The sequence below is a fragment of the Meleagris gallopavo genome, chromosome 4, assembly GCF_905368555.1.
Source record: "Meleagris gallopavo chromosome 4, MGAL_WU_HG_1.1, whole genome shotgun sequence".
Taxonomy (NCBI): Eukaryota; Metazoa; Chordata; class Aves; order Galliformes; family Phasianidae; genus Meleagris; species Meleagris gallopavo.
The window spans coordinates 10,943,569-10,962,021 of record NC_139407.1 but is presented as its reverse complement, the minus strand read 5'-3'; the positions used below and the strand labels follow the sequence as shown (position 1 = coordinate 10,962,021).

Sequence of the window (18,453 nt, the reverse complement as noted above, 5' to 3'; positions counted from 1 at the left end):
AATACTGAAGTCATCCACATAATGTAGCAACTCCCTTCCCTTACTCTATGTCTGTGTTAGTGAGCTAACCAGCTTGTCATCTATGGTCGTGCTGTAGAGGTGACAAATGCAGACTTTGTCTTGGGTTTGTTTGTTTAAATTAACCATGCAGCAACTATGTTACCAAGTTCTCTTACTGATCATAACTGGTCCCCATTTCAACTGTATTTGGAAGAAAAAGAGAACACGATGCTGAAAGCCCAGAAATTCTTAAGAACGAAGAGCAGTCACTAGAAATTAAGTGTGTTTCATAATGATAAATGGCCTGTGTGCTGCTTATCTGTCTACATATTCAAAAGACCAAGTTCTTGTTTCTTCTTATCTTGCAGGCATACAGCTGTCCCATGTGGGCACCTCATTCTTACCTGTACCCTCTGCACCAGGCCTATTTAGCTGCTTGTCGAATGTACCCAAACGTGTCCCTCCCCGTGTATCCGCACAACCCCTGGTTCCAGGAGGCTGCACCGACGCAGATTGAAAATGAGACTGCGCAACCAAGCAGGCACTTTGCTATTCAGAGTGAGACCAGATCCAATGGTCAAATGTCACATGTTGACAGCAGGTCGCCATCACTGCCGCTGATCGTACCTGCAGCTCAGGTGTCAGAAAGTCAAGGACAGCTCCGCGTTGAATCGGAGAATTCAGTGCAAGCCCTTCATGCAAACTATGATGAGCCCCTGAGGGGGAAAAATATGTTCCCACAACCATCTTTTGGACACAGTCACTTTCTAGGAGCTGTTCCAATAGCACCTCCTTTCTTTCCTCACTTCTGGTATGGGTACCCAGTTCAGGGCTTCATTGAAAATTCAGTAGCAAGACCTAATGTTGTCATGGCACCTGAAGACAAAGAGGCAACAACTACCACATCTGCAAGCATGTACGTGGCTAAAGAATGCAGTACTCCAGTTCCTACAGTAAACTGTGTAGAACAGCCTCAGAAGACTAACAGCAGCAGTAGCTCCAGCGCCATACCGTTCCCTGTGGCTGGTGTGAGCAGTGAATGCAGTGCCCCCAAAGAAACTTCAGCTAGAGCACCTCAGTTGGAGCAAACTTCTACTTCAGCCTCTCCTGCTAAGCAGGCAACAGCTGGGCTGCAAAATCGCTCTACACAAGTACAGGGGGTTGAGAGGCAGATGGTGGTGCCCAATACCACACTGCCGTTGGCAGAACCTCCAAAAAATGAACTGAAAAATACTGTTCACAGTCGTAAGGATAAGACTGATAAAATTAGAGATTGCAGGAGTGCTGGTAACCTACAGACGGAAAACAGGGCACAAAGAATGAGGGAAGAGAGCTCTGAAGATGAGAATGAAGTTTCTGATATGCTGAGAAGTGGTAGATCCAAGCAATTTTATAACCAGACTTACGGAGGAGGCAGAAGGCCGAGAATGGAATGGGGCTATTCTACTAGGGGAGGATACCAGTTCCCAAGAAACGAGGAAGCTTGGAAAGGACCGCCCGGCAGAAGCAGAGATGAAGGCAACCAGTACCAGCGAAACTTTAGAGGTAGGCCGTACAGGAATGACAGGAGAAGGGCAACACTGGGAGATAATCAGAGGGGACATCAAGCATAGAACGAATGGATGAACAGATAAATGAAAAGTTTCAAATGCAAAAGGCAATTTGAGGTAGAAGTCTAAAATTTTGATATTTCCTTTTAGTAAAGTCCAAGGATATAATGAAATTTTGGTGAGTAAAAACTATGAGAATTTGAGCTCCTATCATTTTGTTTAGCGGAGATTGTGGTTTGGTTGGCTTAGTGATTTTTTTCCTCAATAAGATTAGAAAAAAAACAATATAGGTTTAGTGTTTGAATTTTTTCCACAAAGGCTTGAGTTTGTGATGTAAGATGGATATATATGTTTACTAGAGTGACAAATTACAGCATTTGATGTGATCTAGATTCTAAAATTGATGGTAACATTGCACCAAATATATTTTAACATACAATGCCTTAGTTCTGAACTGAGCTAAAGGAATTCTCAGCCTACTGCACTGTTGTCTTTGATATGCTTCCAACCCAAAGGCCTTTCATCTCAAAAATCTGTCAAACTTGAATGTTTCTCTTCTGTGTGTTACATGTATGGCAGCCAGCTAACAGTGTCTTAGGTATGTTGTATATAGTTCTTTTAATATTCATAGGGTATATTTTTGAATTTTAAAAAGCATTTATTTGAGGAAATCAGAAACAAGCAGTCGAGTAGCTGTGTATGATTTGGTAAGAATGGCTGTTTCCACCAAGAATTATTAATGCTGGAGTGAGTAGAATGGTGCCTATGCCAACTAAACAATTACAAAGACAATACAATGTAGATGCTATGCATTTCCAAGATAATTCTGCATCTGTTACAGTAGCAGAAGTTTTTTTAATGCCACTTTAACACTAATGCACTGACAAATCCTAGATATTTTGTGAGAAGAGATGCATAAAAGTACGTTACTTTTTAAGTTTGTATGGTTGAGCTACTGTTCAGTATTCTTTTTGTTATTGCACTGTTGATGCAAATTTATGTTTTGCATGTACAACTCACTGCTGGAACTACTTTAAAAAAGCAAGATGGATAGTCTGTGTTCTGCTCTTCCCCAGACTTCAGAAGAAAATGGCTTCTGCCTTATATTTTTACACTGTATCGGAGATCTGATGCTGTTTTTTCAGACCCTTGTAATGATCTCTTGCAGTGTTACTGTTGCTCTTCCAGTTGGGACTTTTCGTTAAGAGTGCAGTGTGCAGTGTTCACTCAGCTCTGCTCTGTAAAATTAAGTGTTGTGTATATTTTTATATCTCTGTAAATACTAGCGTAAGAGGTGATTGCACCCCTTTATCAGGAAACCTGCGTGATAGTTACCATTTCTTTCCAGATGCATGTGATGTATAAAACTCCTAATTGAAATAAATGTTTGTGTTTTCAACTTCTTTCTAAATATATTTATGTATTGGAAATTGTCGCAATGATATTAGATGTGTGGTTTAGTTCTGCTGACAGAACTACCAGTAAACAGCAGCAGGACTGTATGTACTCACTCAGCAGGCAACACGTAGGCAAGCTGCAAAACTGACTTAAAAAGCACATAAACTGCATTTCTGTTCTTGTCCAAAATGGTAGTGGCTGTGTTGGGGGGCCTTCATGTTTTGTAATCCAGTCAGGATTTCAAGTTGAACTATGTGAATCCTGGGGGATGTAGCCACTGAGTTCATTATAGTGCTGTTCAAACTCTGAGCAACAAGGTATGCTCTGTTGTGTACATAAAAGCTGAAGCCATATTGGTTCAGCTTCTTAAACCTGATAAATCTGAGGTACGTTGTGCCAATGCTGCCCTACCCTCTTCCATAAAAGTGCTGCTTTGTCACAGGCTTCTACACACACATTCTCTTTAGGTCCACGTAGCTGGATTGCAGTACACTCAAGGAAGGTTCTGCTGACATCAGTACTTTGGAAACATTTTATTTCTTAGAAAACCTACTTCTTCCTCTACGGCAGAGTGTGTAAAGCAAAGCAGCTGGGACATGAAGCCAGCCAAGGATCTTACTTCACTTATGCAAGTTTAAGTTACAGAAGCTTGACAGGATTTTAGTGTTTTCCTTGAGACTTTATTGGATTATTCTCTTGTACCTAGGCCTGATAAGATGCATACGGATTGAGGACTCAAAGATGTAATGTCCTTCTTTACACTGTTGTAGGTGGTTGGTACTCCATCTTTTATTTCTTTTTGTAATGTGATCAAGGTGTGCGTGACATCCTATAACCACACAGACACTGCTCCATCAGAACTTTTGCACCGTATCACAGAAGAGCTGTAAGTTTGGAGGATATTTATTTATGAAACCCTCATACAGAGAGATTCAGCCTTTTTAAAATAAGAGGATCTTCTGTATCTTGACGTTCTTGGTAAGTCTCCATCTTGTACAGAAAAGCTTCAATGATTTTAAAAAATTCGGAAGTCCAGTAAGCACCTGGTATGTGAGTAGAACAGATAGAATTGAAAACCTCCTGGTAATTTTGAAAAAACCGGAGACTCATTTGCACAATTTCAGGATGGTCTATTTGGAATTATAACTCTGGAAATAGGGCTGTCTCACCAAAATATAGAAAGTGGCAGTTTTAGTCAGACTAGATTTTACACTGCTATTGGTCTCGGATGTTACACGCAGCACAGGCTAAAACCTGTTAGGGCTCCAAAAAAATGAAGTGATCTAAAACCCAATTGAACCTTCTTATCCATCAATATTTGATTTGAATACGCATTTCTATGGGCCAGTTACAAAAGATGCTCAGATTCCATATTTAGTCATCCAAGAAAAAGTAGTTTCCGCTCTTCTTTTGTTCCACATCCTTGGAAAGAGAAAAAAGGTCAGCGTTAGCCTTGGGCAGACTTGAACATAGCTGAAAGTAAAGCCAGTTAGCTCAATTCTTTCCTACTTTACTTATTACTCTTAATACTCATCCCAGGTATTGTTTTCCAGCACAGCAAGACTTGCATGCTAGCCTTCATTCTGTTCCTTATTTTAAATCCCAGATTTACAGTAAGCAGTCATGGCTTCATCGCTCTAAAGGTGCTTACCTTGATTGAATTAAGTTTGTTTATTCTTGGTCTGTAGTTGTTAGGATCTCTTCTGAAAGTGATTTCAAGTTGAGATAAAAACTTATTCATTCCAGCCAAGAGAGTCTGAGGACTGTTAAGAGAGGTAAATGTTAGAGACGGTGCATAATTTCCAGCTAAGTTATCAGATGTTCCATATTTGTGTTGGCAGCTATGCCAGACTACAGAGAGCTTTGATTTCCAGCCTGAGCTCATTCAGGTCCAGTAACACAACTGAGAGCAGGTACTTGCTGTACATCTGCAATATTTTCAGCACTTCAGCATGTCACTAGAAGGCTCCTTGCTGCCTCTGCATTCTTACTATATTTACATACTTTTCTGCGAGTTGGCACATAAATAATTTATGTATTGGAAAAAAAAAGTTGCAACAAAAAATCATAACATGATGCTGAGAAGTAGTTTTGCAGTTGGGTGTTTTTTTTTTTTTAATAATTCAGACAAACGGGGTCATCAGAAACAAGCAAGCTAGCACATATGAAGACCAATGTGTTTACTGCAGCTAGCTCCTATTAACTACTTCCAAATTACAGTGCTCTACAAGCATGATTTCCACTATGGTTACTGTTCAAAGTTTCCATGGTTTATATGAAATTATTTATTTATGGGAACAGAAGTATAGAAATCCAAAAAGGACAGCTTTATACTTGAACATGTGAAAAGCACAGATACTATGTTGCTGTCAGAACTTGCACTTCCCACAGTATTTAGATAGGTGCCAAAACCAGCCCTTCTTCACAGTTTTCTTTTAATGCATCTGGAAGTTATTTTCCTTAAGCATAGTCTGTTAACAGCCCTTTCTTCATCCTTCCCCATTGATGCCGCCTACTCATCCTCCTGGGACTACAGTTCAACTCCTGTGCAGTAGACTAAGGCTAGAATAAAAGAGCGAGAGCAGCTCCTGACTTAATTTCCACAGCCCAGGATACTTCACCTCTTTATTTTTATTGACAAACAATTAATTTCTATTTTGTCATCTTGTATCTTGCTTACCCAACGAACCTCTTACCTGTTTGCAACTGTGTTCTTGGAAGGAACGCCATCAAAAACAATCACCCGATCAGCAAGATACGTAGCCATGATAAAGTCATGTTCTACCACAAAAGCTGTTTTTTTAGCATGGAGAATGAAACTGAAATAGAAACAGAATGGAGAGAGATCTGAATTTAAACTTACTGTAAAGCTACTGAAAGCGTTAAGCGTTTTCCCCACTGCCTTCACTTTACCGTTTCATGACTCTAGCAGCCATTAGACGTTGTTCAGAGTCCAAATAAGCAGAAGGTTCATCAATTAGGTAGACATCTGCAGGTTTCCCAAGACAAAGAGCTAAAGCAACACGTTGCAACTCACCACCAGACAGTGTTTGAACCTAGTAAGGGTAGGAGAGAGAAGTGAGCCACGTTTCTTCTTTAATGCTTAAAAATTACAATATTCTCTTAGGCCATTAATACCTCTTGGTCAATGATGTTTTCTATTTGAAGAGGTTTCATTACATCAGTTACAAACTGGGGATGGGTATAGGCATCTCTTATCTTCTCATGCAGTAGCTGACGAACACTTCCCTATCAAAAGAAAAATTATGCCACTCAGTTTTACGTATCCTGCTACAAGAAAATAATTTAAAACAACATGCTCTTTTAATTCTATTGTAGGCATCAACAAATTCTACTTGTGTACTAAGAACACGCTTTTTGCAGCAAACACAATACTTAATAAATAAGAGTTAAACATACTGTAGATTTAGGACTGATCTTCTGTGGCTTGTAGCTGACGTTTAGAATTGGGACCTCACCTACAAAAACATAAAGTTTATCATGAAAACAAGAGCCTTTCCCCTATCTTAAACACAATACATCACTTAAAACTAAGTAGTACCTCCTTCATCAGGTGTAAGTCTTCCTGCAAGCATTCGGATAAACGTAGTTTTGCCAGTTCCTAAAATAAGATACAAATTACGTATACTTGACACTTATTTATTAAGTTGGACTTCTAGTAAAGTCAGTGATAGAACAAAATAAAGACTGGGTAAAGAACACATTTTAAAATGAAACTGCTGAGTATTCCTACATTTACTTTAAGCAAGCAGTACTTGCTATTAGTTTTCAAATCAAAAAGACATTTAAAGCTACAGCAGTTTAGATGCATGGCTAAGCTTTCCAGCGCAGTAATCATCCTGCCCATTTGAGTGAGTCCTTAAAATGGAATAACAAATAAAATAATGGTATTCTTAACATTCAAGTAACTTCAAGTTCCTACTATTTATACAGCAAGCTCGTGGCACATCTTCACTAGGAAATGAGCATTCAACTTGACTTAAAAACATTCATTTAGCAGCCTGGCCCCCAGATTCCAGAAAGGCTTTAGGGGCAAAGGGTTGTTGGAATCATTTCTAACAAGAATTCCACTTACCATTTTCCCCTAACATCACCATGATTTCAGAATCTGTAAATTCTCCAGCTACTATGGATAGTTCAAATTCTCCCATCTTTTTTTTCATTCCTGGATATTTGTACATACACATCTTTTTAACCTCTTCTTCATTAGCTGTTTCAGCCACTTTAAATACCAGAGATGCATCTCGAAACCTCAGATTTTCAGTGGGAACATAGCCATCTAAAAAGATGTTTATGCCTACGAAGAGAGAAAGGGAATTAAAAATGCCTAACCAAAAAAAACCCCCCAAAAACAAAAAAACCCCACGAACTTCTGTACAGAATAGTAATTTTTTAGTTGCCAAAAAATCACCTAACAAAAAATACACATTCACTGTATTTTCTTAAATATTTTTTCTTCCACAGAATTTTTTGTAGGTTTAAGAAACAAGATATGGCAAGAATTACCTTCTCTTACGCTGAAAGGCATAGTGACAACACCGTAAGCACTTGGCACACCATACAGGCAGCAGATAAAGTCAGAGAGATAATCTAACACGCTTAGATCATGCTCTACAACAATAATGTACCTGAAAAAAAGCAGTCGGAGAGTTTTATATTTCAACCCCAAACACGTTTATGTGGTCTTGCATACACACAAGCTATCAATATTTTCACTTACTTAGTACAAAATATTCCCCAATGCTGAAATATTAACTAGAGAAACTATAGGACATCTCCACCATAAAAAAATAAGATACTACTGGCTTGGAATATTTTAAACATCTATTAACGTACCATACTGAGAAGTTCGCGCTTAGAGGGAGATGGACTGACTTCTAAAAAAAAACTCTGTACAGTTGACTACTATTGCAGAGTAGAACAACATTTCAAAGTTACACTTACCTGTCAGGGTTTATTAGGGATCGAATAGTAATAGCAGCTTTCAAGCGCTGCTTGACATCCAGGTAGCTCGAAGGTTCATCAAACATGAAGCTAACCCCAAAAGAAAAAGTAATATTTTAGAGAAGGTAAACTTTCAACAAATTGAAATCTAATACTAGCATTTCAACCACAAAACACACACAAATAAAAATTTCCATTACTTCTATTGGTGGAGAGCAAAAATGAAAATTGTTGACTGACACTTGCCTTAAATCTTTGGTTAGTAGAACATGGAATTGTTAAAGGTCTGAAAAAGTTGTGTTACAAGAAGTCACCAACCAGTTAGGAATCCCATGCACTCAGTTTTGATCCATCTTAAATTTAACAGGAAGTGCAAATCCACCAATTGTAGGAGACCGGAAGAAAGACATAATCTCCCCACAGATCACATCAAAATAACAACAAAATAAAAGCCAGAAAACGCAGTCTTATGATCTTGCTTTCTTGGTCCAAGGAGTTAAGTAACAGCACAGACTAGATATAGCCTGTATTTCCTGGCTGCAATACAGAGGAAGAGGGAAACAAGTCCCCAGAAATGGGGAAGGATCTCATTTCTATCCATTTGTTACTCAGAGATGATTGAGGTACACTGACAAACAGCTACCTCTATGAAATTAGATATTTCTGGTCAGACAAATTAAAAACAAAACAAAAAACATACTACATATGAAAGAAAAATAGATCCAAGGTGCCAAATTGGACAAAGCGTAAAAATCAATCTATCTTTTGTTCAAATATTGCTTGCAAAACATAAACATTAAAGGAGCACACTCTAAGACAGGTTAGTAGAAGCAATGTGTAATAGAAGTAAATTAAACATACATATCAGCCTTCTGAATGCAAACAACTGCACAAGCAAATCTCTGAAGCTCTCCTCCTGAAAGGTCCTCAACATTTCTTTCTTTCAGATGGGTTAAGTCTGCAAATAAGAGTCTAATTTTAGATATATTATACCAAACAATTCAGACACTTGTTACCTACGTACACATGTATAATCACAGCGGACATCCTACACGGAGGAAAAAAACAGAGAAGTAAAGTAAGTTAGTTTATACAGAATCACCATAACGCTATTCAGAGGAGTCACAGCAAGTAATGACTTCCCTGCAACAATAGCTGATTCATTTGTATGACTGCTTCCTAACAGGTATAAAGATTACATTCCTGTTTTCTTTTCCACTATATATTTACTGAAGATCTCTGTCTCTAAGAAGAAAGTACACCGTTTTCGCAATCACTTCTTGAGAGACCATATTGAAAAGTTCTTATATCCAGTCCTCCAAACATTACGGTGAATGGATAAAGCCAGTTGTTTTCTTGTCACAGACCACACTTCTGGTACAACTTAGCCCACCTTTACTACCGAGGCCTACCAAAAAGAATCTTGATCTTAGTTTTTTGCAACACCTAAATTAACACCTCAGTTTAGTTGACAACTGAATCCAAAACACGTACAAAAATTATTGAGGCGGGACTATGCAGATGTTCCTATTAATTAAATTATTCTCAGAAACCAGTATATTACTCCCATTAGAATTATTTACATACAGCTTTTAGAATAAGAATTTTTACATGCTTGCAGAATATTTTCTACATGCAATGCTTCTCACCATAGGAGATGCTAAGATTTTGATTGAGTTCTAAGTAAGCAAGAAAAGCAGATGGTAACTGGAATTTTTCCAGTTTTAAAATAAACATGTTCTACCATGAAAGAGAAACTGCATTTAATTCTGTTAATTAGAACGTATCGATTAGTTTTCCTTTGACACTAACAAGTATTATTGGCATTGGTTGAGGTAGCTTTCTGCCAAAGTACCTTTACATTTTAGATTTTTTTTAAAAAAAGATGATAGAATTTAAGCCATTACATCTGCAGCAACTTATTTTTTTTCAGTATAAATACTGATTTTGGAAACTTACTTACCAAGCTGCTGACATACAACAGTTTGTGTCTTAGTTTCATCCTTTCTATCCAGAATTGATCCCACTGTTCCCTAAAAGATAAGCAGTACAGATAACCCAACAATGCTATATCAAGATTAACTACTGCACACAGAGGTGAGTTTTTCACTTTAACAAAATCTTTAAATAAAAAGAAGTGTATCAGAAGAAGCTCCTAATTTTCCATGAAATAGTGGCATTTCTTACCTTTGCGGCTTTAGGGATCTGGTCCACGTACTGAGGCTTAATGATAGCTTTTAGGTCATCTTCCAGGATCTTGGTGAAATAATTTTGTAATTCAGAACCTCGGAAATAAGTCAAAATTTCCTGCCAGTCAGGTGGATCCTGTGACAAAATTAAAGCCCATTTTTATTTAAGACATTTCTGATGGTGTATTTTAGGTGGTATGATTTTAAAATGCCAACCAACACAGCAAATGGAATATGTTTGCAAGATTGAAAAAAAAAAAAACAAAACCTGGATAAAAGCTAGTCCCTAAATTGTTTCGTTGCCTCTACAAAGTTGTGTTAAGAACAAAACAAACCAACTGCAAAATGGAGAAGAGTTGAGATATATTTTTGCTTAAGGTGCACTGTCGGTAGCTCTCTCAAGAAAAGCACCTTACATTTGCACCTGGACAATTAAGATGTGCGAGTGAAACTACGTCACAGGGCAAAAAGATGGTGTGGATTACTGTAAAGGAATGTATTTGCTAGCTGATGCAGCTAATCCAAAGGAAAGGGGTAGACTGATAAAATCAACTTGCACGGAAGATGCAATAAAAACCAGTCGTCATCTCTGCTTACAGATAATGTTTCCAAGGAAAGAAGAGGAAAAAGGAAAACCCAAGAAAAATCCAACACTTCAAACAATAAACAAAACAAAACTATTCAGAGCAATCACCCGAGGGAAAAAACTTAACCTGAACAGTATAATTTTGCACAGCATTACTACTTTCAATGATGCCAAATTAATTATTTTGATGGTTAACACAGTACAGAAACAGAGTAATACAACTGCATTTCCAAACCAAGCAAAAATACCAGAGGAAATGCTTCCTAAATTTTAAAGCATGTAAGATTCAATTCATACCACGTGTTTCTGTGGTTATAATGATTTGGCTCTTCAATGGAAAGTCTGATTTTGAACGCGTGACAACTCAATTAAGTACATTCAAAGACTCAAAAGTTTTGCTATTTCTGCAATCTACCACCTGAAACAAGAAGTCCACAAAATACTGTAAACCAAACTTAAATAAGGATGGAAGATACAGCTGGAGAGTTGTTACTTCTTTGTAGTTTCAAGTGGCAGCTATAAAATGGATGATTAATTAAAATGCTATTCGTTCAGATAAAGAAACAGACGAATAGAAGTTCAATAGACATCACAAGGTGATGTGAAGGTGGGAAAGTGATAACTGAAATACTGTCTGATAAGAAGAGTCACAGTAGTGACTGCCTTTTCTATAATAACGACCTTTGGTGTAGTGTTAGTTAAACAAAGTCTTGTAAATTACTTTCCTGGCTGACTGCTTATGGCCAGCAGACTATCAAAATGTCTAAGTATTTGGCAACGTGAACAAACTAAGGATTTTCAGAACATAGCATTGAAGTGTACAGTTGGAAACGTCCTCATCAACAATTAACAATAACCACATTTTTTGTAATCAGAAATCTTTAAAAGAATCAAAGGAAAAAAGCCTAAAGAATACTTGGTGCTGTAATAAGCATCCTTCTACTATTGTTTCTGGGTGGAATTAGATCCTGTGGCTGTCAAGAGGTAAAGCTCCACTGTCCTTCCAAATTCTACCACATTCCTATGCAGGAACATTTGCTGAAATTGTATAACAACAGCTATCTACAATGCCAGCTCTATTTTATTGCTGATACATACATCGTATTTTCCAAGATTTGGCTTCTGCTTTCCTGCTAGAATTTTCAAGGCAGTTGATTTTCCAATACCATTGGTTCCAACCAAACCCAGGACTTCACCTGGACGAGGGATAGGCAACCTGCATGCGACATCGATAACTTTGGGTTAATTGATTTAATGCTGTCACACACCGAGATTTAGAAGTGAAATAAATGCTACAAACCTGTTTTCAGACTTGCTGATTATTTAAACCTACACTGTTAATCTGACAATACGTGATGCAGCAAAAATTAAGAACACTCTGGTTTTTAATCAGAAACATTTGTTCTCTAAAATAACACACTTGCATTTAATTTCACTACTGTATTTTTAAATACGAAAAACAGTCACTAGCATCCAAAAATGAAGCTACTGAGCCAATAACCATGAATAGCTGGATATGAGCTCCTAATTTAGACTAACAAAATCTTGAAAAGTTTTGTCTTTTACATTGATCTGGAAAATAAAATACCTGTGAAGTTTGAAGGCATTGGCACAGTATCTGTGTGTTGTTTCTTTCTCCAGGTTGCTCGGTAAGTTAACAATCGACAAGGCTCCAAAAGGACATTTCTGTAATTTAAACATATTTATGTATTATGTTACTTGTGCATACAAACAGTTTAATAACAGCATTCTTATTTTTGGTACTGCACAGCTAGCTGTGTGCTTTTTTTTTTTTTTTTCAAAAAAGAACTTTCACAAAAACAAGATTGGCTACATTGCATCAGTTAAAGATTTTTTGCTTCTCAGTAAAATGCACCAAACCATTTACAGTCTATGTCAATGACTTTTTAATTCAGCAGTTTAATGACTGGAGTTTACAGACTTCTATATTACAGTCAGGAATTGGACTCGATGATCCCTGTGGGTCCATTCCAACTTGGGATATTCTGTCAAAAAGCTATTTCACGGTTGTTTAGTCAACTTTCTCCAAAGGAAGACTATAGCACACTTTTCAAATTAAAGCAGCAATGCAGACTGTCAGTCAATGACAGAAGTTAAACAGCATATATGCGATAGCTGTCTTACGAAAGAGATTGTTTGGTGTCTACTGTTACAAAAACAACCCACCAAGACACACAACAACAACAGAAAAAAAACAACCACCACCAAAACACAAGAAAACCACCACCAAAACCAGCCAGCCAACCAGCCAAACTCCCATCCACCCCAAGACAAAGTTATAAACAAAGTGATATAACCTACATCCCCACCAGTTCAGTAACCTACCACAGTACTTTACTTAATTTTAACAGTAACAGCTAACAAGGTCTGATTATTCAGGGAAACAAAATTACTTTGTGAAGTTACTGTCTGCATAGTAATATAGTGTAATATTAGCATAATAATATTATCACTTTATATAAAGCAGATAAACTTTTACCTTGATGCAAATCCCACAACCAATACAAAGTGTTTCAGAGATCCATGCTATTTTGCTCTGTGGTGTGACTTCTATGCAAAGTTTTCCTGGTGATAAAGAATAACATTAACTCAAGAAAGTTTCTGACGTATCCTATTTCTTGCTACTACTGCTAAATTCCAAAGAAGAACACGTAGTCAAATATTAGGAAGAAATTCTTCATGGTGAGGGTGGTGAGGCACTGGATGAGGTTGCCCCGAGAAGCTGTGGATGACCCATCCCTGGAAGTGCTCACAGCCAGGCTGGAAGGGGCCCCGGGCAACCTAGTCTAGCAGGAGGTGTCCCTGCTCACGGCAAGGGTTGGGAGTCAATCATTTCAAAGATCCCTTCCGACCCAAGTATTCAATGACATGATCCTACCAAGAGCCACAGCAACTTTAAATCGTTCGAAGGCCTCAAAATCGGCATTACTGCTATGAATTGCTCATGCTTTCAATGATGAATGTTCAACTTTTGCAGTCTTCATAAAACAAAGAACAAAAAACCCAACACCCTGGCCCATTCTCACCTGCACGTTACTTCAAACTTCCCGAAGTGCTTAAATACTTTGTTAAGATACATCTCTTACCCATTCGAACCACAGGACAACTCTTTTTGCACTCTTGACGGCATTTCTTTGGCTTACATTTGTCATGGTTGACAATTGCAATTCTTGTTAATTTGTCTGCCATAATGCACGGTTGATGGCTACACGCATGCACCAATTATGAGGGTGATCTGTCTTCCAGATCTTAAGGAAAAAAACAAAAAACAGAATTACTGACAGCGCAGGGAAGACAGTACATATTTCAAGTTATTACTAGCAGGATTCAGAGAGGAAAAAAGCAAACTATATTTTTTTCCCTTTGTTAAAAACAGACAGCAATCAAGGCAAATACACTCAGATACAAGTGGAAAGGAACCGATGTAATGGCTTAGGTCTTAAAATTCGCTTTTCCATTCCTCTCCAATTTCTCGATTGTAAAATAAAATTGCAATTATATCTGAGAATGCATGTGCTTCCTAGAAAAGCATATAATAGCAAGAACTAAATATCCTGTGCTTTCTGTCAGCAGCTTGAAGACTAACTGTCAGGGAATCCTGACATACTTCTAATTTCCACACAACCTGCACAATCCTTCCAAGAAAAGGATTTCAATATTTCTTATGAAAAGAACTGTCTTGTATTGGATGTGCAGTATATCTTTGTCCCTCCAAACTAAAGCTTTGTAGGCCGTTTACTACATATGGGTTTTATATAATGAAAAGTCATGAGTTTCAGCCTCCTGAAGAAAGCAAGAATAAAATAGGTATACATATGGCATATTTATTACATTTAACCCTATTCACTAAGAGCTTCCCTGTGAGCTTCAGTTAGAATGAACCATACAGATACTATTAATATGAAAGAAGGGAAGAGACTGACACCTTACGCGGAGCAGAGATAAGAAATTAAGATGTTATTGAATCTTTAAGTCCATTATTACCATGAATATTTTCAGTGCTTTCTTTCAGAAGTTGCAGCCTTATTCCTGTTTTGAATTCCCAAATTATTTTAATGGCTAAAGATGCTCTCATCAGACACAAATGAATGCAATCGTTCAGTCATGCCTCCAGCCTTCTTGTGGCTGTTGCTTATTTCAGCATTTTTTCTTTAATATTTTCATTTCTTTTTAAGAGCCTAAAAGTAAATCTTAATGACATCACTGATGTTATTAACATCTGAATGTTTAAAAATACTGATAAAACTCACTCCGTAGTCCAGTGGTTGATATGTTCATTGTTGGCATGGAACAAAGGATTTGCAATTCTAACTTCAATACATTTTTCTTACATAAGCAAACAAGAAACATGAAGTTTATTATTAAAAAGTCTAACGATGTTTGGCAATTTTCTAGGCGACTGAGAGAATGGATTTTGCCTGTGTTTCGATGAAGACAAAGATACCTTCTTCAGGAATATATTCTACTGCTTTTTAATGAAAGTGCTGTAGTCTGCAAGGCGCAGAGTGCCCAGAGGTGAAACACTTACTCTCCTTACAGCTTCCCAAGGGAAATGCCTCACCTGGGTGAGTCCTTCTTCCAAAAAAGCCTGTGTGGCTAAGGACTTTGAGCAGGCAGACCATACTGTCTACCTTCGGGCAGGGCTTTCCTCCCTCGTCACCTTATCTCTAACTACACATACAGCTATTTCTACAAGTTATAAGAGCAAGCTCCAGCAGACAAAGCACTGCAGCTCAGGAGCTTGCTTTCCCTGCCCAACCTCCCTAACCTGTGGTAGATGTTTGTGTCTGGGCAATACAGATTAGCAGCCCAGACAGGCTCACTGCACTTTCCACCTTTCCAGTCTGGTGCTTAGTTTAAATTTAGCAACAGAGGAGAAGAAGGGAGTGGGTCCCTCTAAAAGACTACACCAAAACGGCTTCAAGCACTTAGTTTATGACATTTACTTCAACAAGCTTTCCACCTAATTTTTCACACAGAGGGTAGTGAGGCACTGGAACAGGTTGCCCAAGGAGGCTGTGGATGCCCCACCCCTGGAAGCATTCAAGGCCAGGCTGGATGTGGCTCTGGGCAGCCTGGTCTGCTGGTTGGCGACCCTGCACATAGCAGGGGGTTGGAACTGGGTGATCACTGTTGTCCTTTTCAACTCAGGCCATTCTATGATTCTGTGATTCTAATCCCCAGGCCATTCTATGATTCTAATCTTGATGGGAAAATTACACTGAAGTCTCAACAGTCTATCCACTGCTGAATCAGACCTTGGTTCTTAAGTAACACAACAGCCTCTCAATTCTTTTTCCTCTAATGCCACTATATGTGAAAATAACCACCTGCAGTGAAATGTTCTGAACTGCCTCAAAGTCAGAGATGTAAGTGCACCAAACATTTAAAGAGTACTGGGGGCGGGAGGGAGAAACAGAACTACAAAGCCAGTATGGAGATGTAGGATCAGGCATTCCTGCTCCCATCTACACGATGAAGCACCAGTTTATTCAAAACTCTATAGTGGTGTTAAACTATTTTCAGAAAATAATATTAGTCACTTCCACAACATCTCCAGGACTGTCCTGATGTCTACAAAGATTGCTACCCACAAGAGAGAAAAAAAGATAATCCTACTCAGAACTGCTAGTTTAGAGCAGATTAAATAGGTGTCCAAAACCAGACTGAACTCAGGTTACACACTCATATGCTGTTACCTCAGTAGAGTTTAGTTTAATGCATCGAACAGGACTGTCTGATTTCAAGATGCAAACAATGAACTCTCAAAACACAAGTCAGCAACAAATATGGGATGCATGTGGTAGAGTGCAGCACAGCATTAATTGCTAGGTATAGTCAGCAGGAGGAACTGGTATTCAGAAGCACTTCAGTTCACATCTGTATTTCTGCTTTCCAAGTCAAGAACAGAACTGAGGACGGAGCACAAAAACATATGTCTGCTACTACCTATAGAGTGGTTATTTTGGATCAACAAATTTTGCAAGAACTATGGATTGAAGGTGCAGGTGAAAGAATGAGGAAGAATAACTACTAACAAAAAAACTTTTCAACACCTTGCCAGTATCATTTATTGAAGCCACATGCTGCAAACTAAATCCAGTTATGTCACTTATCAGAAAAGTGTCTAAAACGAAGACACATTAAAATATTATCACAAGCATTTCAAGTCAATGTTCTTACGATCTTTGATACACCATAGTTTATTTCTTCTGTTGCAGGCATTACTCATAATAGAACTGTCATGTTAGAATGACAGAGAAGGATTTGTAATTGCTTGGAATTACGCAGAACATACAAGCACTAATAAAAGTTACAAGTGAAGACAGAAAGGTAGCTAGAGTTGATTCAGTTAAATGCTACAAAGGAAAGATCTGTGTTCAGAATTGAGGCATACTTCAGTTACTTTGCAGAAAAAAACACCAGTTAATATTTTTATGAAATTACATTACATCATGTGTAAACACAGTGGAAAGAAATGAGCGTTCACACTTTGCTCTCGAAGTAATAAGCCTCAAGAATTCTTTCTTGATCCACTGCTATCCGATCACATTCAGTGACTCCATAAGAAGAAAAAGTTAGTTAGAATGCTCCAGGTGACTTTATATTAAACACAGAGCCTGCATGTGTGGGATCACTACGTTTGTTAGTGTGAAAGCAGAAGCAGTGGAAAATGGCACAAGTACCACTAAGGTACATTAAGAATTACAAACCAGCCTATGCTTCAGGTTTTGACATTTTAGAAATCGAGCTAATGTTGTACAAGAGGTTTAATACGCCCCAGACCTAATGACTGTACTTAATTCATCACACTGCTCACAAGGCCCGGCACGAATATGAAAATGAATGCAAAGTGAACATGTGAAGCGTCTGGTCAAACGCACTGACGCAGCACAGCGAGTGGGTGTGCTCAGCTGTGCTGAGCCGTGGTCATTATCTCTCCATCTTTCATATTTTCCTTCAACGTGAAGCAAAAGGCATAAACCCAGGAACTGCCATCAGCACACGAGAAAATTACAGAAGGGATTTTTTTTTTTTTTTTTTTTTTTTTTGAGCATGGCAGAGAGCAAGTGCTGCTGCGGCCCCAGAGAAATGCTCTTTTTAGTTCTGATTTTTAGAAGCCGACTTGCGAGGAGCAGCCTAGCCCTTTTACCTCGTCAAGATGGCAATCGAGTCATCGCTACCTTAAACGCGTCTCGATCTCTCTGCCACGCAAGCAGGCAGCCGTACACCGGGTGAACTTTCTGACGTTAAGCCCGGCTGTCTCCCCTAGCAGCGCCAGCCCCACCGCCCAGTCCTCCCTCCCTCCCCCGGACGGCTTTTTCGGCCCGGCTCAGCTGCGGGGCTGCGCACAGATCCGCATCGCCGTGCCGCACGGCGCGCTCCCTCAGAAAACGGCCGCAGCGCGGCGGGGGACCGGAGCCGCATCGCGGGAGGACCAGGGGCCGCGGTGCCACAGGAAGGGGCCGTGGCCGGGCCCGGCGCCGAAAACTGAGCCATCGGCACGGGGAGGGGGCCACGCCGCTTCCCCGAGCTCCGCACAGACACGCGGACCCGCCCTCCCGCCTCTCCGCGGCCCGCTTACCGAGAAACGGGGCCCGGCTTCCGGACCAGGCTTAGCGGCTGCCGCAGCTGCCAAGCGCGGTCCGGCACAACGTGCTCCCGCCGCCACCCGGCCAAGATGGCCGCCTCCCCCGCAGGGCGGGGCCTGCGCCGCACACCATAGAGAGGAGAGGAAGGACGG

General features: G+C 39.2%; 2 protein-coding genes across 6 annotated transcripts in view; one reads left to right on the top strand and one right to left on the bottom strand.

The window, feature by feature from the left end:
• The window catches only part of OTUD4 (OTU deubiquitinase 4), a 29,472-nt gene extending 26,523 nt beyond the window's left edge, over positions 1–2,949 (top strand). For all 5 annotated transcript variants that reach the window (XM_085222135.1, XM_085222133.1, XM_085222134.1 and 2 more), the window contains one exon: positions 369–2,949. In XM_085222135.1, coding sequence (XP_085078261.1) covers positions 369–1,613 — 1,245 coding nt within the window. In that variant the 3' untranslated portion in view covers positions 1,614–2,949. The remainder of the gene's footprint in view (positions 1–368) is intronic.
• A 657-nt stretch (positions 2,950–3,606) lies between these two features.
• ABCE1 (ATP binding cassette subfamily E member 1) lies at positions 3,607–18,431 on the bottom strand. The gene is made up of 18 exons (XM_085222138.1): positions 18,295–18,431; positions 13,796–13,957; positions 13,189–13,274; positions 12,277–12,374; positions 11,787–11,904; positions 10,101–10,238; positions 9,877–9,946; positions 8,775–8,871; positions 7,914–8,003; positions 7,476–7,597; positions 7,045–7,266; positions 6,511–6,570; positions 6,369–6,427; positions 6,087–6,197; positions 5,862–6,004; positions 5,645–5,767; positions 4,600–4,711; positions 3,607–4,370 (listed from the first exon to the last, which is right to left on the bottom strand). Exons 2-18 carry the CDS (start codon positions 13,896–13,898, stop codon positions 4,323–4,325), a joined length of 1,800 nt encoding a protein of 599 aa, XP_085078264.1. The 5' UTR covers positions 13,899–13,957; positions 18,295–18,431; the 3' UTR covers positions 3,607–4,322.
• Positions 18,432–18,453: the final 22 nt, after the last annotated feature.